At 39.5% G+C, this 24,191-nt stretch overlaps 1 protein-coding gene across 4 annotated transcripts in view; it reads left to right on the forward strand.

The window, feature by feature from the left end:
- Positions 1 to 24,191, forward strand: part of ZNF106 (zinc finger protein 106) — a 65,104-nt gene that overhangs the window by 26,252 nt on the left and 14,661 nt on the right. For 2 of the 4 annotated variants that reach the window (XM_036084607.2, XM_078079481.1), the window contains exons 4-14: positions 5,295 to 5,495; positions 8,408 to 10,588; positions 11,633 to 12,266; positions 13,979 to 14,048; positions 15,398 to 15,552; positions 15,637 to 15,697; positions 16,181 to 16,522; positions 18,958 to 19,720; positions 20,073 to 20,128; positions 20,691 to 20,836; positions 22,178 to 22,312. In XM_036084607.2, coding sequence (XP_035940500.1) covers positions 5,295 to 5,495; positions 8,408 to 10,588; positions 11,633 to 12,266; positions 13,979 to 14,048; positions 15,398 to 15,552; positions 15,637 to 15,697; positions 16,181 to 16,522; positions 18,958 to 19,720; positions 20,073 to 20,128; positions 20,691 to 20,836; positions 22,178 to 22,312 — 4,744 coding nt within the window. The remainder of the gene's footprint in view (positions 1 to 5,294; positions 5,496 to 8,407; positions 10,589 to 11,632; positions 12,267 to 13,978; positions 14,049 to 15,397; positions 15,553 to 15,636; positions 15,698 to 16,180; positions 16,523 to 18,957; positions 19,721 to 20,072; positions 20,129 to 20,690; positions 20,837 to 22,177; positions 22,313 to 24,191) is intronic. The other 2 variants (XM_078079482.1, XM_078079483.1) reach the window with 2 other exon arrangements.

Here is a 24,191-nt window from a genome sequence, read left to right on the forward strand (position 1 = left end):
AATTAAATGTAGTGTATGTATATATTCCATGTCTTTTTTTTTTTCCATCTATGGTTTTTTTTTTTTTGATGTTTTTGACTTGAATTTGAGGTTTGGAGATAGTATGGAACAGAGAAACATTGGGGAACTGAGAAATACTTATTGCATGAATAATAGATACAAGCTTTAATCATGAAGCCAGACTAAATCATTTGACGTTAATTGTATTTAAAATAATACAGTTTTATAAGGTGTGGGCAAATTAATATGTTAGTAAACTTTTAGCATCTGTTTAGCATATTTGTAGAATTTTTCCATGGTCTCAGTTTCTTACTATAGGAAGGTTAGGTCTTAGCAGTAACATAAAAGAGGCTTTCATTCAGATTTAGTGTGGAGAATCCTTGTCATAATACCTTGCATACATATGATCTTTAACTCATTATCATTGGAAACTTATGAAATAGAGTCAACCTTTGATTCTCTAAATGGGTATTATTTTAATTACTTAATCTCATTTCCAGCAGACTTCCTGTTGGAATTCACCTTTTTCTGGGCTATCTACCTGCCATGTGACTATATTATAAATCAAATGAAACATATGAGGTCAGTAAATCTAGTCATTAGGAGAGAAGCCACTTTTATTCCAAGATTAATGCCTTATTTTCTTTATACATCCACTAAACAGCTATTTAAAATGTTAAAAAGAATTTTGATTACTTAAGATTCGTGTTCATAATGAATACAGAATTAATTGTAAAAAGTAAAAAAGGTAGAAGTCCTCTCAGTCCTACATGCCCCAGCCCTGCTCCCTTCCTACAGGAAAGCCAACAGTTCGGTCCATATCCTACCTAAACCTCGTTCTGTGGGTATACATAGACTTACGTTTCTATATAGACACATTTGGTCTTGTCTTATTCACGTAACTGAACTACATGCCGTATATTTATTGTTCAGTAACTTTTTTCCTCTACTCCACCCATCAACTTAACTGTGACTTGGAGATTTTGTGTATCATTTTCAGTTATTTGGAGCATAGTCAAATGATCGAGGAGAAAGCATTTAGAAGCCTCCAAGCTGACAATAAAAGTGTCAGCCTTAGCATCCAAAGTCATTTTATTTAGAGGGAAACACCTTAGTACTTACTTATTCATATTTTAGGTACAGAGCTAACAAGTTTTATATGGTCTCCTAGCCTGTAATAAATTATAAGGGCAAAGGCAGAGCAGGCAGCGAGGAGAAACAACTGACAAAACTATAAAAAACAAAATCTCAAAAATCATTTACTTACTTGGAGCATTTACTGTAGTGACAAACGGTGATCACTAGTTTGTACCATAGGGACAAGTAGTTATTGGTCATTATTTTTCCTTCCTCTCAGTTTGTGATTATTTTCTGTGGAATTCATGTTTAATTACTGGCTTTCTGATGTTAAAGCTTTCTGTTTCTCTTTATATTTGTATCAGTCTAATTTTTAGCTGTGATCTGGTTAAGAAATTTAAAGAGCATATTTTTTAGGTTTTGAATACAAATTTGAAAAGTAAGAAACTTTCTTTTTATTTTCATAATAATTTAAATTTATTTTTTTATTATGTTCAGTAAGAAACTTTCTTATCTGGTTCACAATTTTGGACATCTGGAACATTTCTCTCTTTTTTTCCCAGTATACTTACTCAGATGTGTGGCCTATTTCTACAGATAAATGCTATTAAAAGGGTTCAAACCTTTATTTATCAACCAGCTGTTGTGGTATAGTTAGAGCAAGCTTAATAAAGAAAAGCTTATGGGTAGAATATCTTAAGGCTTTGCCTTCCACACATGAGAGGAAATTGTGTGGTAACAGGATGAAGTTAATTTGGGCCCTCCTTTAAATGTCCCGAGGACAGTTTTTGCCTTTATTAGTCAAGAAGTGAAGTAGTACGTGTTCCCCAGCAGTTACTTTATATAGTTATACAAAGTAGTAAGTGTTTTAACTGGTTATTGATAGAGAATTGGAAAATAGCATCATTAAAATATTATTTAATTTGCCATTAAGTTTTTAAATGTGTGGTTTCCCTAACATCGTATGTAGAAGCATGAATGCCTCTTGTATGTAAAACGGGTAATATGCTTTCCTGCAGACACAGACACACTCGCATTTTTAAGAGATGTGGTTGTCCTAACCCATTCTTTCCCTAGATAAATGTGGATCCTCTCTTTTCTCATTTTGACATTTCTTTTTTAAAAAAAATTTTTTTAATTTATTTATTTGAGAGAGTGAGTGAGAAACAGAGAGAGAAGGAGCAGGGGGAGGGGCAGAGGGTGAGGGAGAAGCGGACTCCCCGCTGAGCGGGGAGCCAGATGTGGGGCTCAATCCTGGGGCTCCAGGATCATGACCTGAGCCAAAGGCAGACACTTAACCAGCTGAGCCACCCAGGCACCCCTCATTTTGACATTTCTTGTAAAGATTCTCTCTCTCTCTTTTTAAACTAGAATTCATTTATAGGAAAAATTTTAGGAATTTTTGGTTTTGGAGAGTTTGTTTTTAGTACTTTTTTGTTACACTTATTGCCTCTACCCTTGTGGACAGGATCTCTTTAGGTGTTTTTCTATTAAATATAACTTTAGAACTATGGTTAATACCCTTTCTTAGAAGGAACGCACATATGTTCTAAAAATCTGTGTTTGAGTATTTGTTACATATCCAACATATGCCTGTGCTTTGGGGATTGCAAAGTGTGTGGGTTTATGATTATGGATGTTTATTTTTAACAGAGTTAAATACTGTCTACACTGCGTTCCTTAATATTTTAAACAGTGTGGTCTTCCAGTTATATCTGTAAAGGGAGGGTTCTTAATAGCTTGAACATGAAAAAAATTCTCTGCATTTTAGAAGTAAGGGTATAAGCAGAAGTTTTATTTAAGAATGCCTTTAGGAAAGATATCCTTGGTACTACAATATACAGTTTAGTGTTCTATAAGTTTTTATGTAGAAAAGTGGACTAAAACATTTTCCATAGTTTTAGAGAATTTAAAGCTCAAAAGATTTTCTAACCAGAAAATTCAGTTGATTTGAATTTTCTTTTTAACTTTATGTTTTAAATTAAAAAAAATTTTTTTTAACTGAAGTATAGTTGACACACAGTGTTACATTAGTTTTAGGAGTAAGACGTAATGATACGACGCCTCTGTGCTCACCACAAGTATGATTCGAATTTTTATGACAGTATAAACTATGTATTCTAGGTTAGTTGCAGTTTTCAGACTCTTCCAATGCTGGACAGATTTATGCTTACATATTTTTAACTTCTTTTTGTGTTGCCATCAGAAAAGGCTTGATTTCTGCTACAAGTGAACACTTTGTATGAGCTACCGTAATTTTGAGAGAAGAGTAGGGGTATCCTTGGCAAACTGGAGGAATTTGAGGATTATACTTTAGTGGAAAATGCTCAGTGAAAGAATAGATTTAAGCTTTTTGGGGAATTAGAATATTGATATACAGGATAATAAGGTAATGAGATTTTTCAGGGAACCTGGTCAGAACTCATTAAAATGAATCTTAATGTCAGAGACTGTATTGTGTCCAGAGCATTTGAGGTTATAGAGTTCAAAAAAGGTAAAAACTTAGGAATTTTCTCCATTTTTCTGAGGTGTTTTCCATAATTCTTACAAGGGGAAAAACTTTTAATTTACTGGGCATTATTTCTACTTTGTCATGCTAGACAACTGTAACCATATAGTTAGCATGATGCCCAGAATTTATTAGGTATTCCGCAAGGTTTTTTTTTAATGAATGTTCAGGTGGTCTGTAATAGAAACCATCTTTTGGTAAATGAAGTGCTCAGTTTTGAGGTTCTCTTCTGGTTAATTCCACCCTGTCTTTATAGATATATGTGAGCGGAGGATGGAACAGTGTTGTGCATGTGTGTATGTGTGTCTTTCTGTCTGTCTTATAAGACAGCATGTCTTTTTGTGTTTTGTTTTGTTTTGTTTTTAAGATTGGCATAGAGAATTTTATCAGTGGAGAAAGCACCAACTTAAATCTACATAACTACCTTTACCATTGTTTTCCTTGCTTTTCCTGGTTACCTCCCATAACTGTTCCTCCTTCCTGCTTTTCTTTCTTTGGCCTTTAGCTGAAGATGGTATTTAAGTTGGTGGCTTAGGTTACCTAGGAGAGTTACTCATTTTTCCTGGGTGTCTCTCATGTATACCTGGGATATGCATGGTAATAAGCTTCTGTTTGTAAAATAAATAAATGAATGAATGGATAATAGAGATTGGCATAGGAAATGCAAAAATATCACTAGTGTAAACCCAAGACAAGTGATACAGAGTTAAGCCCGTTGAGCCATCACTGAATGGCTGTTACTGTCCATTCATTACACTTGTGGCCCTGGTGTTCAGATGTTTCTCATCAGTGGCTATATAAACAGCTGAACCAATCAAGGGATTTCAGGAAGCTAAAAAAGCTGTTAAATTATTCATCCACTACAGCTCTGGGTGTTGGTTCAAGGTTTTGGTTTCTTAAACTGGCCAAGTATGAGATTTACCATTGACTGCGTAAAGTAAAAGGAAAAAAACCTGCTCAATTTCTTTCTGAACTAAGAACCTGGCTTCGCTTCTCTCCAAACTTGCGTTTTCTGAAACTTGAGAAAAACCATTTGCCTAGCACAGCTGTTAACTTCCTACAACTGAAATGCTTTCCATTCCCTTTTAAATAAGCCCTTCTGAAGCAGAATGTAGGTCACATGTATCATCCAGACCAAAAAAGTTTGCTGAGACTACTCCTGTCCTTTGCCCTGGGGTCCGGAATCTTCGCATTCCAGGCAGAGCTCCCGCTGTTCCGATTTAGCTACCGCTTTGGGATTGGCTAGGCTGCCTGCTCTTTGCTCCACCCCTTAGCTCTCCCTGGGAGAAAGCTCTTGAGCCTGAGATAAAATGTTCGCGCTGTGACCAGGCTCCTGAGTGCCCCGGCACCATGGGTGTGCTCTAGAGCAACTTTTGTTTGCTCTGAGCCCCCTGCCCTGCCTCCCCTTTCACCATGTTTCCTCTGGCAGGATTTTAAGTACAGCAATTCAAGAAGATTTCTCCTCCTAAACTATATTATTCTGAAGTGTACTGCCTCTTGATTGCTGGAAAAGAATCTTAAAATCGTTTCAAAAATAACTTTAGAACAAACTTACTAAAAGTGATGAAAGGAGCATTGAAGTTGATTAGCACTAATCGTTCACTGTGCCAAAGTGTGCAGCGTTTTTCAGAGGAAACCGGAAGAGATCTGTTGAGTGTGCCATGCCAGTGGGGAGAATTGAATGTCCCTCATCTCCCTCTTTCCCTAGGGACAGTAGTCATGAGTGCCGAGTGTGCGGGGTCACAGAAGTGGGTCTTTCTGCATATGCAAAGCACATTTCTAGCCAGTTGCACAAAGATAATGTTGATGCCCAGGAAAGAGAAGATGATGGAAAGGGAGAAGAAGAGGAAGAAGATTATTTTGACAAGGAACTCGTTCAATTAATAAAACAAAGGAAAGAACAAAGTCGGTAAGTAATGATTTTGGTTTTTAAAAAGGCTGTCTAAAATAAAATATAATAGAGAATACATTTTCCATTTCTATACTTTTCAGCCTGTAGCTTTCAGACTTACCTTCATTGCAAAGGTTAGCTTGAGGTTGCTTTCTTACGCATAAAAGGTGATTGGAATCCTTCTTTGAGCTACTATACTATCTGTATTAAAAAAAAAAACAACTCAGTATTGTCTCTATAAAAATTAGCTGTAGGTGCTACATATCTGAAATTTTTCCTATGTTGATAACCGTGTTTAGAACTGTTTTTATTGGTTCCAATTTCTTTTGGACACCAGTGAATTGTTTTATTTGGTATCCAGAATTTCTAGTGGAAAGGTATTAGTGTAAAAGCTTCTTCTTTTAAGTATTTCTTATTATATCCGTTAGGTAAGAATGCTTTGTCTGATATGAATTAACATGGTGCTTCTACCAAATTTGATTCATCCTTTGTTATTTAGTGCTTCAGTAAATATTTATTGAATAAATTTGTATTGTAAGTTTGACATTGTCAAGATCAATATAAGTTTTCCAGCTTATACTCTATAATTTGACACCTACATCTATAATTCAGGTATTAGGCTTTTGTATTTTTGCATTACTGAGTTGTGGTCTAAAGAGTTTAATTCATGAAGCAGAAATTTTCAGATTTCTCTTTCTTTTTGGTAAGAGAACCGGTTAAGAGGTTGGGTAATTTTTTCAAGTCTTGGAGTATAAGGAGAAACATTACAGTTCTAAAATAAAATTTTAAAGATTCTTTTTGAATACTAGTTATACTTGGTATGCATTTCATTTTTAGTTAGAGGTTTAGCGTAAAAAGGAAGTAGTTTTCACTGTACATGCTACAAGTGTTCTGAACAAGTCCTTGAAGGAGACTTTCTTAGTCTTAAAACATCAGTAGCAGCATGGTTCTTAAACCGTTTAGTTGCTTAGTCCTTCAAATGACATTGTTACTACTATCAGTATAGCTGTAGTTTACTCTTGTTTTAAGGGTGTTGAAGTCTCTAGGAGATTAACGTTTATTTTTTTCTTACACACTTGTGCCATTATTAGCTTATCTGTATAGATGATTAAATATTGAGTCAGAAGGTAAAAGAGCTTCTCAGTAAATTAGACATTCATATCATAGTTAATATTCTTTGAATATTCTGATATGCTACTTTGGTGATTTATATATAGTCTTATTTCTTTAGGAAGTTTTTTTCTTCTTTCCTTCATGAGGTTTTTAATTTACATTGCTTTTTCTGGGCTATGGATTTGGCTGCATACTGTTGTCCCCTCGATCTAGCTAATTCAGGGTGATCTAGGAATTCTACTTTGTGACAGATTTATTGCCCGATTCTCCCATTTCTGGATCCCATTAGTGTAGCCGAGTCAGATCCAAGAATCTCCTTGGATGTCAAAAGTTATATACTGCCTAGAAACAAAAGATAAAAACAGTTTGGTCACTGGTATTACAAAAATCCTGCACATGTATGTAGTAACACTTGTCACTTGGGGACTTAGGATCTCCGGTTTAGAAGTGGTTGTAATTCATAATGTAAGTAGATGTTTGAACTTTCAGGTAAATTAACTTTCAGTTCCATCTTGTTGAAAAAGGAAGAAATTCCAAATTTCCAAAATCTTAGACACATTAGAAACTTTTTAGAACCAGTTCAAGTCAGTACTGAGTTTAAGTCAGATTTAGAGGAGGGAGCCCAACAGCGAAAACTTCGTTGGGGGATTTTCAGTCTCTCAAAGCCCCAGCGGTGAAGAGTGTAGATGCTAGAGTCAGACTGGCGAGGTTCACGTCTCTGCCGTACCACTTCTGGCTGTCTTACTCTAGGCAAGCGACTCAGCCTCTCCAGTCCTCAGTTTCCTCATCCAAAAGGTAGGAATAAGAAGAAGAATTGCTTCAGGGCTGTGAAAACTAAACGAGATAGTCTATATAAAGTGCTTCAAATGCCTGACAGTAGGTACTCAGTACGTTCTGGCTAGTATGACTCCGTGTTTGGAGCACCTGTGGCACGTTAAGCACAATGCCAGGCACACTACAGGCAGTTTGTAGAGGAAAGTCGTTTTGCACCTATTTCTGTGATGTTGACTTAGGTTTACCCACATGTCTGTGGGCTCCATGGCTCACACGAATAGTTGAAACAGCTGTAGCTTTATAAAAGCCTCTAGCTCACAGAGCTCCTTGTAGCTTTATAAAAGCCTCTAGCTCACGGAGCTCCTTGTAGCTAGCCCTGATTGCGGGTGCTGCTTATTTGGTGTGTGCTATTTTACTCCTGTGTGTGATCTTTCTCAGCTAGGCTATAAGCCTTTCAGGAACGGGCACTGTACATAAAAGTTCTCTCTCACCACAGTCATTGGATGTGTGCCTGATAAAAGTGTTTATTAATGAAGGTGCTAATGCAAAGTGAAATCTTAGTGTTTAAAATAGGTTAAGAAACTGGGTTTTTGAGAAAGAACCTACAACTGGAAAAATCCACAGTATTAAGAGCCGCTGAACTTAAGTTGTATTAACTATGATAGCTAGCCAAAGCTACAAAATATAATGGTGCTTTTCAAAAAGGTGCGTAATGTAAAAACAATAATTGGATGATAGGGACAAAAGTCCCGGAACTTGCTAAGAAAAATAGGAGCAGGAAAAGGTGGATAGTATAAATGTGTTAATTTTTAATATTTCTGAGGTGATAGCAGAATGAAGATATTGTTTAATGTCTAAATCAATTGTGAAATATAAGTTGAGCTATATTAAAGATAGGAAAGCAGCCACTATTAGAAATAAAAATAGACTCTATTATATATTTTGAGTAACCGAGGAGATAGGTAGTGGGAAGTTTGATGTGCTCTGCCTGTGAAGCATGATGATTTCTTTAAATCTCTAATGGAAAACTGTTCTTCTTCCAGACAAGATGAACCTTCCAATAGCAGCCAAGAAATAAACTCTGATGACAGGCGACCCCAATGGAGACGAGAAGACCGAATCCCTTACCAAGACAGAGAGAGCTACAGTCAGCCAGCGTGGCATCATCGTGGACCTCCTCAGCGAGACTGGAAGTGGGAGAAAGATGGCTTTAATAATAACAGGAAAAACAACTTTGCACATTCTTTGAGGAATAACGGTGGACCAAGAGGATGTTCCGGGTGGCACAAGGGTGTTGCAGGAGGCTCCTCGACTTGGTTTCACAACCATAGCAATTCTGGAGGTGGTTGGCATTCAAAGAGTGGTGCAGTAGATTGGAATCCTAATGGTACAGGAAGGAATTCCAGTTGGCATTCTGAAGGAACAGGTGCCTTTTCCAGTTGGCATATGAACAGCAGTAACGGAAACTGGAAATCCAGTGTACGTAGTACAAATAGTTGGAATTACAGTGGCCCCGGAGACAAATTTCAACCAGGCAGAAACAGAAATTCTAACTGTCAGATGGACGACCTGACTATGCTGTGGAACAAGAAATCTAAGTCAAACAAATACAATCAAGAGAGATACAGTTGGCAGCGGCAAGAAAGTGACAAAGTTGGTACGGCTGCCGCGTATAGAGGTCCTTCTGAAGGATTTTCAGGTGATAAATTTCCTTCAGAGGGCTTACTTAACTTCAATTTTGAGCAGCTGGAAAGCAAAACTACTAAGCAGACAGATCCCATAGCTTCCAAAATGGGTGGGAAGAATGGCAGTGTAGCGAGGGACAAGCTCCATCGCTGGGCTCCTTACCCTTCCCAGAAGACTCTGGATTTACAATCAGGAATGAAGGAAGTCACTGGTAACAAGTCAGAAATGATAGAGAAGCCTTTCTTTGACTTCAGCTTGACAACCGCAGGGACACCAGAGCCCCAGATTGATGAAACAAATAATTCCCCAACGCTGAAAACACAGAAAGAAACACATGGTGGATCTCTTACTCACAAAGCCCCTTCTGACTGCACTGCTTCTTACGAGGCGGTGAGAGATTGCCCCGTTACAGAAAAGCACGAACAAGAGCTTCACTTAAGTAAGATGCCATCCTTAAAATCCCCACTCCTTCCAATTCCAGTCACCAAGTCAGTTCCTCAAAAGCCAGATTTAAAGAATCCCTCAAAAAACACCAAAACAAATTCTTTTTTTCCTGGAGAACACTCAAATCCCTTGAACAAACCTGCCATGGAAGACAGTCATGGGTCTCATGTAACTAAATTGCGAAGTTCATGTCCTCATGTTTTAAAAGGGAATAAAAGTACATTTGGCACTCAGAGAGAACCTGATGAGAATTTCAGCGATACATTACAAAAAGCCAAAGAGGTGCTACAGGGTCATGAATCATTGCAAAATCCACTTCTTGGCACTTCTAAAAGGACCAGGAACTTTGCAAAAGCAAGTAGGAATGTAGAAGAGTCTGAAAAAGGATCTTTGAAGATAGAGTTTCAGGTACACACGTTAGAAGATGAAAGCGATGGGGAGCTCTCTGACATGGAAAAGCGAGGATCAAAAATTGGGACCCTGGGCTCTGCCACTACAGAAATGTTATCCTGCGGCCCTCACCTCGCTGACGAGAAAGAGGGGGATGACCAAAACCTGAAAACATGTAGAAAACTCTCCACTAATGCATGTAATTCAACAGTTCATCAGAAAGAACCTGAGTTGCAGATGACCTCTGCGGCCAGTCCACCCTCTGGCTTACTGCTAGACTTGAAAACTTCTCTAGAAGATGCACAGGTGGATGACCCTGTTAAATCTCATGTATCTTACGAAACAGAAGGTTTTGAGAGCACTAGCTTGGATGCAGAGCTTCAGAAAAACGATCTAGGTCAGTCCTCAGGCCCTCCTCTGCCTGAACTCAGTAAGCTTGGCTTTCCTGCCTCTCTCCAGAGAGATCTAACCCGGCACATTAGTTTGAAGAGCAAAACTGGAGCACACCTTCCCGAGCCAAATCTCAATAGTGCTCGCCGCATTCGCAATATTAGTGGTCATCGAAAGGGTGAGACAGAGAAGGAATCTGGGCTCAAGCCAACCCTTCGACAGATTCTAAATGCATCTCGGAGAAATGTCAACTGGGAACAAGTCATCCAGCAAGTAACCAAGAAAAAGCAAGAGCTAGGCAAAGGCTTGCCCAGGTGTGTACCTCTTTTTTAGTATCCCATTTCTCTGTCTTTTAAACTTACCCTTTGACCCTGGTCAAGAGAATTCTACTGGTTAATTAAATGTTTGTAAGAAATACATGTTGTAGATGTCTGGTTTAAATAGCAAAGAGTGACTGCTACCCTATAACAAATGCAGTAGAGTGTTTCCTGACAGGGAATTCAGGTTGCAAAGAAGCACGTCAGCCTCTAAGAAATGAGATGGGGACGTAGAAAAAGATGATCAGAAATCCATCACTTTAGTTATAGGGGCCAGAAAGTGACAGCATGAAAAAGTGTATCTATAGGTCTGTATCTATCTCTAGATCTTAATGAGCAGTACAGTTTTTAAGTGTCACTGCTCTTATTACCTTTTACTCAGAACCTATAAATAGTTACCCTTCTGTGTATACTCTGGGCATTATATTCATGATCACAAAATACTTTCTCTTAAGTCCTTGTGTGGCATTTTGGCTGTTCATCTTAGGTTGAGGTGCTAAACTTCTCTGGATGGGAAAGCAGCATTCAACATAGGTTTGCTATGTGAAAATCAACCTGCTGTATTATAATTATATGGCCCTTCAGGCTTAAATTTTTATCCTTGTTGAAATAGCATATTTATTGTGCACCCTTTTCCATCACTTGAATATTGAGATTACAAAGTTCTTGTTCTTAGCCTCATGCCTGGCACTTGTGAATGCTCAGTAAATATTTTTGTTTGGTTGGTTTGGATTTGTGTGCTGTTTAAAAATTATTTGTTGTTGGTTTGGAAAAGCTCCATACTAATAAAACTCTCAATATTCACGTAACTGTGCACAAATTTCTAATGTATTCTCGTAACTGTGCACAAATCTCTAATTTAGTACTTGTTACATGATAGTACTTACAGATGGTTATTTACTTTGTGTCTGGAACACTTACTAGACTGTGAGCTTCTTGAGGGCAGAAACCATCTTATTTATATTTGTAATCTCATTAAGTGGTGCCCCCTCTTCCCTACCCACGTCTGATTTATGGTTTTTTTCTTTGTTTTTTCTTAAGGTTTGGCATAGAAATGGTGCCTTTGGTTCAAAATGAACAAGAGGGCTTGGATTTGGATGGGGAGCCTGATCTGTCCAATCTAGAAGGATTCCAGTGGGAAGGTATTTCCATTTCTTCATCTCCTGGGTTGGCAAGGAAGCGAAGCCTTTCTGAGAGCAGTGTGATCATGGACAGGGCTCCTTCTGTGTATAGCTTCTTCAGTGAGGAAGGTACAGGCAAAGAAAATGAGCCCCAGCAGATTTTTTCACCTAGTAACTCATTGAGGGCTGCACAGAGTCAGACAACGACCCTGGGCCTTAAGCAGGAAGTGACACCTCTGGCTGCCTCCCTAAGAACAGGTGAAAGGGCTGAAAATGTTGCTAGTCAAAGGCGACACAGTGCACAGTTGTCCTCTGACCGAACGATACCTTTGATGCACTTGGCCAAAGACCTGAACAACCAGGAGAGTTCTGCGCCATCTTCAGAGAACCAGAATACCCAGGAGAGTAACGGCGAAGGAAACTCTTTATCATCAAATACATCCCCAGCCCTCGGCATCTCCAGTCTGGCAGACGCAGCCACAGACAGTAGCTGCACCTCTGGTGCCGAACAAAACGACAGCCAGAGTGTGCGGAAGAAACGCAGAGCCACTGGGGTGAGTACAATTGCCCACGCTTGTTGTAGGACATTTCACGTGGTGACTTGGCTGTTGGAAGAAGGATGTAACTGTTTAATTGCTTCTGGGTAGCTGGGGTTCTGCTGCTTCCTACTCTGAAATAGGTTTGTGAGGCTCTTACTGTCATATTCTTATCCTCTTGGTTTCTTTCGCTGAGTAATTCTCCTAAGTTAGATGTAATTGAATATGAATGTACAGTACTAGGAAAATATGAAGTCATCTCTAAAACTAGTCTCCAAGCCAGTGATTCTTTGTATCGCCTTACCAAGGAGTAAGACACATCTTTAGCTGTAACTCTATCTCTTTTCACCATGCATTCTGTACTGCTACTGAAGAAAGGCACTCTAGTGTTGCATTGGTAGGGCGTGAGTGCTTGTTAGACCCAGGACTGCTGGGCTCAACGCTAAGGTAGTTTTAATACTACTGGAGTGCATCTATGTGAACATAGTCTTAGAAATATTTTTAGTCTCTGTTACTCAGTGTTTTGTACCTCAGTTACCCAGCTTGGCCCTTTCAGAATCCATTCCTGCACTGACACCACTTCTCTTCTGGTATCTCTGTCGCTAATACTGCCTAGCCCTCTCAGGAACCCTTTCTGAAAAGAAAGAGTTGCTGGTAGTGATATAGTCTGGAATGTGACACTGTGAGAAAATGGGCTGTGCCCTTTATTTATTTATTTATTTATTATTTTTAAATGTAATTTTTATTTTTTTCACCTTCCATTTTTTTATATTTGCTTTTCCCCCCATTTTTTGATTTAAATTCAATTAGTTAATATAATGTATTATTGGTTTCAGAGGTAGAGGTCAGTGATTCATCAGTCTTATATAATACCCAGTGCTCATTATATCACGTGCCCTCCTTAATGGGGCTGTGTTCATTAATACTGAAGCAATAAAGCAGAGTAGTTAAGGGCTTGGCTTGTAGACCTGGGTTCAAATTCCAGCTTTGCTCCTTTGAGTTGGACACTGTAGTGGATATTGTTGGATGAAAGTTTGTCCTGTAACAAAGCTCATATCTAGGGGCTGGTCTCAAAGACTGTTCAGCTTTTTGTTGTAAAGGTTTTGTTGTGAAGGTTTCCTAGTAAAGGAGAAACTATGCCACGGTGAAATCAGGTATATGCATTACTGGCTTTGTCCATACTTCTAACTATGCCTTGCTTTACCAACGTGAAATGCTTTGCCTTAGCCCCAGTGCTTCACCACCTCTAGGATGCTAGGAAGGTACTTGACCTCAAATTCTGTTCTGGGGTTTTTTTGTTTGTTTTTTAAAGATTTTAATTTATTTAAGGGAGGGAGAGAGAGAGCGTGCACGAGCATGCACTCGAGCATGCACATGAGCAGGAGGGGCAGAGGGAGAAGGAGAGAGAATCTCAAGCAGACTCCATGCTGAGCTCGGAGCCCGATGCGGGGCTCAATCTCACGACACTGAGATCATGACCTGAGCTGAAACCTAGAGGTAGATGCCTAACTGACTGTGCCACCCAGGCGCCCCTGTTTTATTTTTTTAATCATATACATTCAACTGATGTTTGAGTTCATACCTTGTGCATGAGATTCCTAGTATCCTGTTAGAGATGGCAGCAATAGTGAAGAATAATGTACAGTGGTCTTAGAATTGATTCGGTTTTTCCCTTCCTGGGTAATGGCCTTTGCACATTCAATATTACTCAGTTTTCTTTCTCTTCTCAGGATGGATCTTCTCCCGAACTCCCAAGTCTTGAGAGAAAAAACAAAAGAAGGAAAATTAAAGGAAAGAAAGGTATAGTGCTACAAAATATTCTGACAGAAAGAAATTGTTCTTACAGCAATTCAGCCTTTTTTACAACTTGACACAGAGTATTGCTTGTGGTTATCAAACACTGATCCCCCATTTATTCTTATTTTTTGACATTTTTGTTGTCTTGCTTAAGGGCATAGAAAAGTTTGATTTTTCTACCATACCCAGTGCAGCTATAGAAGAAATGTTTGATGCCACATAGACCCATAAGCTAAAGTTAGTATGTATCTTGGACAATAAATGGGGGAAAGTATAAAGTCAGAAAGTCTCATTTGTCCTTTTCAGTGATGAAGAGGAATAGGCCATTTAGTAAAGATTTTGTCTCTGTTGGTTTTTTATAGCCATTTCTCTCAATTTCCATTTCTGAGGTATCTTTGTTGCTTCTCTTACTTGAATTGAGGGAAGTTGTTAGAGTCGCTCCCTCATGATACACTTCTATGATTCTTGCTTTCCACTGACTCTGAACCCTTTCTGGTGTAAGGGCTAGTGTGGGAAGTGATTGGATGAACCTTGGGGTGGTTGGATGTGATGGATAAGGTCAGTGTCGAAGATGACCCCAGTTTCTGGCTGAGGCATCTTTGGGGTGTTGGTATCATTTGTAGAGCTAGAAAACTCCATGAGAGGAACAAGTTGAGGGTAGAGGAAGATGAGGAGTTCCTTTTTGGATCCTTTGAGTTAAAGGATCTTAGAGATACCTCAGTAAAGATATCAAGGTAGTAGTTGGGTATGTGGATCTGGAGTTTAAGATAGAGATCTTGACTTACCGAATGGGAAAGAGACAAACATACATACACGTGGTAGGACATTTTATTTAAAGTAATTTAAATGTACTATTTTGAAGCTATATTTTCTTCAGGAAGTTTTTGTCTGATAAAGCGAACTATTTTATATTAACTAAGAGACTAGAAAAATACAGATTGGGAAGAGAGTGCAAGCCATTCACATCTGAGGCCTAATCTAAGCAAAAACCATAGGTGAAGAGGGTGGTAGATAAAGGAAAAATGGGAAATGAAACATACAGCAGTTGCTTTGCCTGGGACAAAGATTTCACTTGGAAGGGGAGTGGTGGAAGATGGTGACGAGGTAAGATGGTACCATGTGGCGGCACACTTGTACCTATGAGCTACCTCCATCTTACCAGTTCTCACTTCTCGGTTAGCTCTGACATCAGTCTTAACTACGTGATTTGCGAGATTTGATGAGTCTCCAGTTGCCCTGTTGGAGAGAAAATAAAGGCTTCTAGAGAACTGATGTAGTTCCACCTTCTGAGGAGCTGTATTATCAAGAATTGTCTCCCGTATTAAACTGAGCCTTATGGTTTCTCTTGGCAGAACGTTCTCAGGTTGACCAGCTGCTGAATATTTCTTTAAGGGAGGAAGAACTGAGCAAATCATTGCAGTGCATGGATAACAACCTTCTGCAAGCCCGTGCAGCCCTGCAGACAGCATATGTTGAAGTTCAGAGGCTTCTTATGCTGAAGCAGCAGGTAACAGCGGACGGAACGTTTAATGAGAACGTGTCATCTCTAAAGTTGGACTTCAAAATGCTTAACCAATTACTTTATTTTTAGATAACTATGGAGATGAGTGCACTGAGGACCCACAGAATACAGATTCTACAGGGATTACAAGGTATTCAGAGAGCATCTGATGGACTGGATCCTCTGTAGCTTGTTTATTTCTTTGTTACCTACCTATACAGGGGACTTGAAATAATCATGAAAAGGTCATATGTTTTCTCTCCTGTGTCCTTGCTTTCATGCTTCTGTAGAAGAGCCTGTGAGACTGTAGGCCCCGAAAATGCTTAGCAGCAGGGGCAGTATGTTACAGAAAGAGCCTTGGGTTCGGAATCAAAAGACCTGGGTTCAAATCTTGGCTCTTCCATTAGTAACTCTATGACTTTGGATAAGTCACTTAAAATTTAAAAATGGAATACTAATCCCTGTTCTGCCTGTGTCCTTGTTGGTCATATAGATTTTATGACAACATATTTCGAAGAATTATCAGGGACTTCGGAATTCTCTTGTAATCTTTAAAAATACAAATTGGCTCTGAAATGAGTGACTTTTCAGAGAACATTTTTGCATTTGTACGTACGTATGTTTCCCATTCTAGAAACATATGAACCTTCTGAGCGCCCAGACCAGGTTCCTTATAGCCTTCCACGAGAGCGAAGGAACAGTAGATCTCAGACATCTGCTGATGCCACCCTGCTGCCTACTCCCTTTTTCCCAGTTGTTCTGGAGCCTCCATCTTCCCACATGTCTCCATCATCCACTGGAGTCCCTCTCCAAGTAACCACGTCTCCTACTTTCCAAGCTCACGGCAGTGTTCCTGCTCCAGACTCTTCAATTCAGATTAAACAAGAACCCATGTCTCCTGAACACGACGAGAGTGTGACTGCTGTGTCACAAGGCTCTGCTGGCAATGTGTCCAAGGAATTACTGCAAGCTAATAGTATGTAAACCTTTCTGTGGGTTAGGGGCAGACTGGCAGTGGGTCTAGGGCAGTTTTAGGTCAGTGATGAAGTCATATTTGCCCCATTAAAACTAAAATTGCTGGAATTAATTTTTCTTTAAGTTTCCTTCATTTAGGGAGGATTGTTTATTTTTGAGAGAGAGAGTATGTGCACTTGTGGTGGGGGAGGTGCAGAGGGAGAGAGAGAATCTTAAACAAACTCCACGCCCAGTGCAGAGCCTGACACGGGGCTCGATCTCATAACTGTGAGATAAGTACTTGAGCCGAAATCAAGAGTTCTGAGCCACCCAGGCGCCCCTTCGAGGATTATTTAAATATCAGTAACTTTTCCTCAATTTTCCCTAATCTAGGATTACTAAATTGACTTTGCATTAGCACCTAAAAGTTTCCATAATGAGGATTGGTGCAGAATTGTTTTTTTTTTAAAGATTTTTTATTTATTTATTTGGGAGAGAGAGAGAGCATGAGAGGGGGGAGGGTCAGAGGGAGAAGCAGACTCCCTGCTGAGCAGGGAGCCCGATGCGGGACTTGATCCCGGGACTCCAGGATCATGACCTGAGCCGAAGGCAGTCGCATAACCAACTGAGCCACCCAGGCGCCCCCAGAATTGTTTTTTTTGTGAGATAAGTGGAGTTGAAGTTACTCAGTCAACTTCCTAGATAAACTATATCCTCTGAATTTCTCAGCACTTAACTTTATCATTTAAAGGCAAGACAGGTTTAATATAAGCCTAAGAGGCAGGTGCCCATAATGAAAGGCAGAGGACACTGGGGTTGGAATCATGAGTAGGAACTTGAGTGGTTTTGAGAAATAGCCAGTTTTTACTCTCTTCATAAAATAACACTCACCTGGTTACCATTTGAGAATAACTTCTAAGCTGTTTTAAACCTTACCCAAAGTTTGTGTAACTGTAATGGTATAAACTGGCATTGTGTGACCTAAACAAAAAAAGTCTGAAGAGGGGCGCCTCAGTGGCTCAGTCGTTGGGCGTCTGCCTTTGGCTTGGGTCATGATCCCAGAGTCCTGGGATCGAGCCCCGCATCAGGCTCCCTGCTCGGCGGGAAGCCTGCTTCTCCCTCTCCCACTCCCCCTGCTTGTGTTCCCTCTCTCACTGTCTCTCTCTGTCAAATAAATAAATAAAATCTTTAAAAAAAAAAAAAAAGTCTGAAGAATTACCCTAGGTTTTGCTACCTGTTGCAACACTAATCTAGATATCTATCTCAAATGTATATTATCTTCCATCTTGAATTTTGTTGCTTTTCTGTGAATAGTATTCAATACTTTTTTAAAGACTGGTAAAGACGTATTATAGTGACTTTTTAAGCTAATATTAGATTTCTTTCTCTGCAAAATAATTCGTGTTCACTGTAAGAAGATGGAAGACTGGGTGCCTCCGTGGCTCAGTCGGTAAACATCTGCCTTTAGCTCAGGTCGTGATCCCAGGGTCCTGGGATCGAGTCCCGCATTGGGCTCCCTGCTCTGCGGGAAGCCTGCTTCTCCCTCTGCCTCTCTCTCTCTGTCTCTCATGAATAAATAAATAAAATCTTTAAAAATGTAGATGTTATTTTGTTATATATTATGTCAGTCTTAAATTATAAATGTTTGTGTGTTTACCCATAGACTTTATACAAAGAGAAAATCATAGTCTGTTATATAACCTGACTTTTTTCCACTTGATACATCATGATCATTTTCCTGTGTCATAAAAATAATTCATCTGAAATATTTTAATTTTACTAGTTGAATAATACTTGAGAAGTTGCATTATATGGGTATGTTAATTTATAATCTCCTTTGAATATTTGCTTTTTATCCTTTTTTTTTTTTTAGTATTCTGTATAACAGTACATTGTGTATGTCTTTGAGTATGTCTGTGATTATTTTATCAGTTTAAATTCCTCCACATGAAATAACTAAGTCAAAGAAAATAGACATTTTTAAGTCAGCTGACTTTTTAACTACTGTTATGTAGCCAAACTGGATGATGTACCCGTAATGGCATAGTGAAAACATCCAAGAAATAAAGGCAAAAGCAGTTGAGCTGAGTAGATATTTAAATGTCTACCAAGAATAAAACATGACGTTAAATATGTGGACATGTCAAACAGGAAAGAAAGAAAAAAGATGGGTAGAAACAGTCTGTGCCCATAAAGAGCTTTTGTACAGCATAAGACATGCATGTTATTTGTGAGATCAGTGCAGGGCAAAGTGTAGTACGTGCTGTCACAGAAATTTCTGTAGGTTATGGGAAGCTGAGGGGTGAGATAACCACTTTAACAGTTGTAGCTTTGTTCACATATCACTGAAAGGTCATTACTTGGTAGAGATTCGATCTTTGATAAATAATGGCAGTTTGTGATGATAAACAGCAGACACAAAAGAAGATGCAATAATTTTTTTTCTTCCCAATTCAGGAGAGAACAGTGACAGTTGTCCAGTTTATCCAGTCATCACTGCAACGTTGTCCTTATCAGAGGTCACAGAAAGTTTCCATGAGCCTAGCCAAGAACTGAAGTTTTCCATGGAGCAAGGAAATACCAGTAACAGAGGAAATGCCCCCTCTTCCCAACCAGCTGATCTTCATGAAGAGCCAGTCAAAGGCAACAGCGGGTCTGAGGCCTGTACCAGTTCCTTTCCAAGATTGTCGTTTGTTCCCGAAACCCCCCTAGAGAGGGACCCCCACTCTCCAGCGGACCAGCCTGAGCAGCAGGCAGAGTCTACCCTGACATCAGCTGAAACGCGGGGAAACAAGAAAAAGAAAAAACTTAGGAAGAAGAAAACGCTTCGGGCTGCTCATGTTCCCGAGAACAGTGACACTGAACAGGATGTATTTACTGCTAAACCTGTAAGGAAAGTAAAGACTGGAAAGTCAACCAAAGGGGGGAAGGTAACAACCTCCACCTGGGAAGACAGCAGAACTGGCCCGGAACAAGAGAGTGTCAGAGATGAGCCAGACAGTGACTCGTCTCTGGAAGTCCTAGAGATCCCTAACCCTCAGTTGGAAGTGGTGGCCATTGATTCTTCTGAATCTGGAGAAGAGAAACCAGACAGTCCATCTAAAAAGGATATTTGGAACTCCACAGAGCAAAACTCATTAGAAACTTCTCGTTCTGGTTGTGATGAAGTTAGCTCTACCAGTGAGATTGGCACTCGTTATAAAGATGGTATCCCTGTAAGGTGAGGATGTTGTGCTGGTCCGATCAGAACAGCTTTCATCATTCTTTTCTTAAAAAATAGAACTTGTGGTTATGAATCAGTTTTTAAATGAATCAGATGTATAGAGAATCAGTAGAGATTATGGGTATGGAGGAATCAAACCTTGGCAATGGAGATTTTTCTGCTCTCTCATTTGTGTTGTAAATATTTACTGTACTTCTATTTCCTTTCATATAGAAATTTCAGATGGAAAAACTGATCTATCACTGCTGTGTTGCCCATTGTTTATAACAATCCTTTGAGTCGGGAAAAATAAGTTTTATGGCCTGTCCTATTCACAGGTGCTAAAAAGACTTTTGTTATTATTTTGTAGTGTGGCAGAAACTCAGACTGTGATCTCCTCCATAAAAGGCTCAAAGAACTCTTCAGGTATTGGTTATTCAGCTTCATTTAAATTAACCACAGAAAAAAAGGCTTATAAATAGTAGAGCCAGGGTTTAAGTAAGCCTATAGAATGGGGTGAGGTGGGGTGATTGTCACCAGGAGGATTGCTTTGACCAGCAATTATGGTATCTGTAAATCCTAAATCCTGCCTTTTTAGTTTCTTATTCTCATCTGTCTTAGCTGTTCAACTAATGAGTATTAAGGTTTCATTGCCTCCCGGGGTTTTTGCTTTGAGAAGGAACTGCTTAAAGAATAATGCCTTATTCAACAGAACAACTGGCAGCAGAAGAGAGGATGTGGAGAGTGATTTGGTACTTTCCAGGTTCACTCAAAAAATAAGTATCTTTTTTCCTACATGTAAGCCTCCTCTGCCTTCTCTTGTTATAAAGTCTTCATAATGAAGATCATTAATGAAAGATGTGTTTTGCTAGGGGAACAAGGTTTTAAGGAGAATCCAGGGACCACTATATTATGTAATGGTTTTAAATTTTGAGTATCTTTTCAGACAAAAGCAGACAGGTCTCTGAAACATATTCTTGTTTTCCAGAAATATCTTCCGAGCCAGGAGATGATGATGAGCCCACAGAAGGGAGCTTTGAGGGGCACCAAGCCGCAGTGAATGCAATTCAGATATTTGGGAACTTACTGTACACCTGTTCAGCAGATAAAACTGTCCGAGCTTATAATCTGGTGGTGAGTTGATAACTCAATTGGAATGTTTTTGCAGGGTTTAGGAACTCCAATTTACACTCTCTTAAACAATAGGGGCATCTATTTGCTGTCCAGAGATGAGGTGAGTTTTAGACTAACCGTAGATGAGGTTGATGCAGTGGCTTAGCAGGGTCACTGGGGACTTAGCTTCTTTCTGTCTCTCCATTCTGCTTTCTCTGGTGTCACCTCTTCCTAAAGCTAGTTCTGCTCACAGATTTTGGAAGCCCATGGGGTTTCTTTTTCCTCCCATTGCCATAAAAATGGGTCCTGTGCTTGACCATGAACAACCACTTGGCAAAGGGAGATGAGATGACAGCAGTGGGCTTGGCCAGTCAGGTTCTAGTCCTGGCGTTGTTGATGAGGTCAGTCCCATAGCTGCTACACAATAGGGTAGAATGAACGTCGGGGAAGTACTGGAGGAGGCATTTTTCCTCACAGTTCATTGATTGTCCCAAGTTACCAAGGAGAGCAACAGTGTTCTAGTTCCTCACGCTTAGTGTAATCTGATGCTCGTTAGTCTCAATTTTCATAGAACGAACTTTTCATAGAACGAGTTTTGATTTTGGTGTATGTCAAACTGATTTTGCTTATCAACAGTGATAGCCAAGAAACTTCAGGAACACTCTGTTGTCTTAACAAACACCATGAAAGTATTTGAAATTACTGAAGTCTTGAAAGTCAAAAGGTTAGATGATGGACCATGAAAATGTGTTCGCTCTAGGCAACAGGTGTCTAGGAAGGAAGCAGTGGTACCAGGAAGTAGGAGTGTAACATTTGGGGGATTGGCTCTAACTCTGAATTGCAAGATAAATGTATATATGTATGCACATTCTAAGTGGATCTCCATATGTGCACGAAGATAACATGTAGGACGCTCCCTTGTGAAACCGCCCCTGGACCACTATGGCCCGCCATGGCATGTGACACATCTCTGAATATCGTGGAACATCCATACTTACTGATGAAATGCAGGAACTTATCTGGGAAATTAGCTACAGTTTGTATTTGTCAGATCTTTGTTCTTATGTTGGAGATCCTTGCCCTAAGCATTAATTAAAATTCTGATCTATCTTACAGCAGATTGCCCTAAGTATTTTTGGTATGGCGCAGCTAACATAGAGTTGGAGGTACTTAGTTCATGTGACTGTTGACTGGGCATTTAGTGAGCAGATACTGAGCACCTTTTGTATACCAGGCACTAGCTGAGGCACTGAGGATACAGCAGCAAACTGTATGTTTCAGCATTTTTGTTGTTGTTGAGGAACTGTGTTACCTAATCCTCGTGTATCCACAAGTAATGATCTGATACGTGCTTAACTTTAGAGTCGCAAGTGCATTGGTGTGTTCGAGGGGCACACCTCCAAAGTGAACTGCCTCCTGGTTACACAAACCTCTGGGAAGAATGCTGCCCTTTACACTGGTTCCAGTGACCATACCATTCGCTGCTATAATGTCAAGGTGAGTGAGTCCAGAGAAATCAGAAGTGATCATATGAAGCTGCTTTGGCTGTATTTACTGTGTAGAGTGGAGACACTGAGACAGATGCTTCATTCTGCCCACTTGATTATGCTTTGAGCCTATTTTAGTAGCATACCTCAAAGATACTGCAGGTTGGGTTCCAGACCATTGCAGTAAGGTGTGAACATCACAATAAAACTAGTCAAATGAAGTTTTTGGTTTCCTAGTGAACATAAAAGTTATGTTGATGCTATTACACTGTTCGGTTAGGTGTGCAGTGGCATTGTATCTAAAAAAAACTATGTATGTACCTTAATTAAGAAATACTTTTTTCTCTTCTCCACAGAGAGGGAAAAAAGGAAGGAAAAAAAAGAGAATGAATACTTTATTGCTAATCAAATGCTAGCCATCATCTGAGTTTTCAGCAGGCTGTAGTCTTTTTGCTGGTGGAAGGTCCCACCTCAGTGTTGATGGCCACTGACTGATGTGGGGGTGGTTGTTGAGGCCTGGGGTGGCTGCGGCAATTTCTTAAAATAAGACCACAGTGAAGTGTGCCTCCATGATCGACTCTTCCTTTCGTGAACCATTTCTCTGTAGCGTGCAGTGCTATTGATAGCATTTTACCCCCAGTAGAACTTCTTTCAAAACTGGAGTCCATCCTCTCAAACCATGCTGCTGCTTTATCAACTAACTTTATGGAATATTCTAAACACTTTGTTGTCAATTTGAACAGTCTTCACAGCATCTTCACCAGGAGTAGATTCCATCTCAAGAAACCACTTTCTTTGCTCTTCCGTAAGAAGCAACTCATCATCCAGTACAGTTTTATCCTGAGATTGCAGCAAGTCAGTCACGTCTTCAGACTCCACTTCTCATTCTAGTTCTCTTGCTATTCCCACCACATCTGCAGTGACTTCCTCCACTGAAGTCTTGGCCCCCTCAAAGCCATCGTTGAGGGCTGGAATCAGCTTCTTCCAAACCCCCTTTTACATTGATATTTTGACTTCTTCCCTTAATGGCATCTTTAGAATGGCGAATCCTTTCCAGAAAGTTTGCAGTTTACTTTGCTGAGATCCATCAGAGGAATCACTGTCTACAGCAGCTATGGTCTTGTGAAATGTATTTCTTAAAAAATAGGACTTGGAAGTCGAAATGACTCCTCGATTCATGGGCTGCAGACGGATGTTAGCAAGTATGAAAAGAACATTAATCTTGTTGTACATCTCCATTAGATTTCTTGGGTGACTAGGTGCTTGCCAGCGAGCATTCATACTTTAAAAGGAATCTTTTTTTCTTTTTTATTACAGTATATATCTGATTCCCCTATAAAAACTACAAAAAGCTCTCACATGGCTTAACCAGAGGCAACATGAATTTTAACATTTGGGCATATTTACTGTCTTTCTATTTCACAATTTTATACATGGCATTTATATTTATAATTTTATGGAAGAGAATTGACTAATTTTGGAGACTGGCTCTTTATAAAAGAAGGTTGGGGAAAGAGGTCAAAAGCTTTGACAGCCTACAGCTTTTATCATCCTACCCACAGCTTGTCTCATTCTATCCAGCTTTAACCATCTTGATTTTATCATCTGTTTCCAATCCTGTTTAAAAGCTACACTTGGGCCTTTAGTTGCTTAGTATCATTCATTAACAAATCTTGAGAGCTCACTATCTTACTGGAAACAGGGCCAGGTTACCTAGGTAACTAGAATTGCTAGTATAACCCAGTTCTGGAAATTCATGGAAATCATTTCTTGAAGGTGAGATCAAATAGTACTTATTTAACCTGGATATTACTAAAGAAATTTTTTAAAATGCATATTCCAGAGCCTACCGAATTAGAATCTCAGGGGTTGAGGATGAAGCTTGGGGT

Source organism: Halichoerus grypus, chromosome 8 (assembly GCF_964656455.1).
Source record: "Halichoerus grypus chromosome 8, mHalGry1.hap1.1, whole genome shotgun sequence".
In the NCBI taxonomy this organism is placed as follows: Eukaryota; Metazoa; Chordata; class Mammalia; order Carnivora; family Phocidae; genus Halichoerus; species Halichoerus grypus.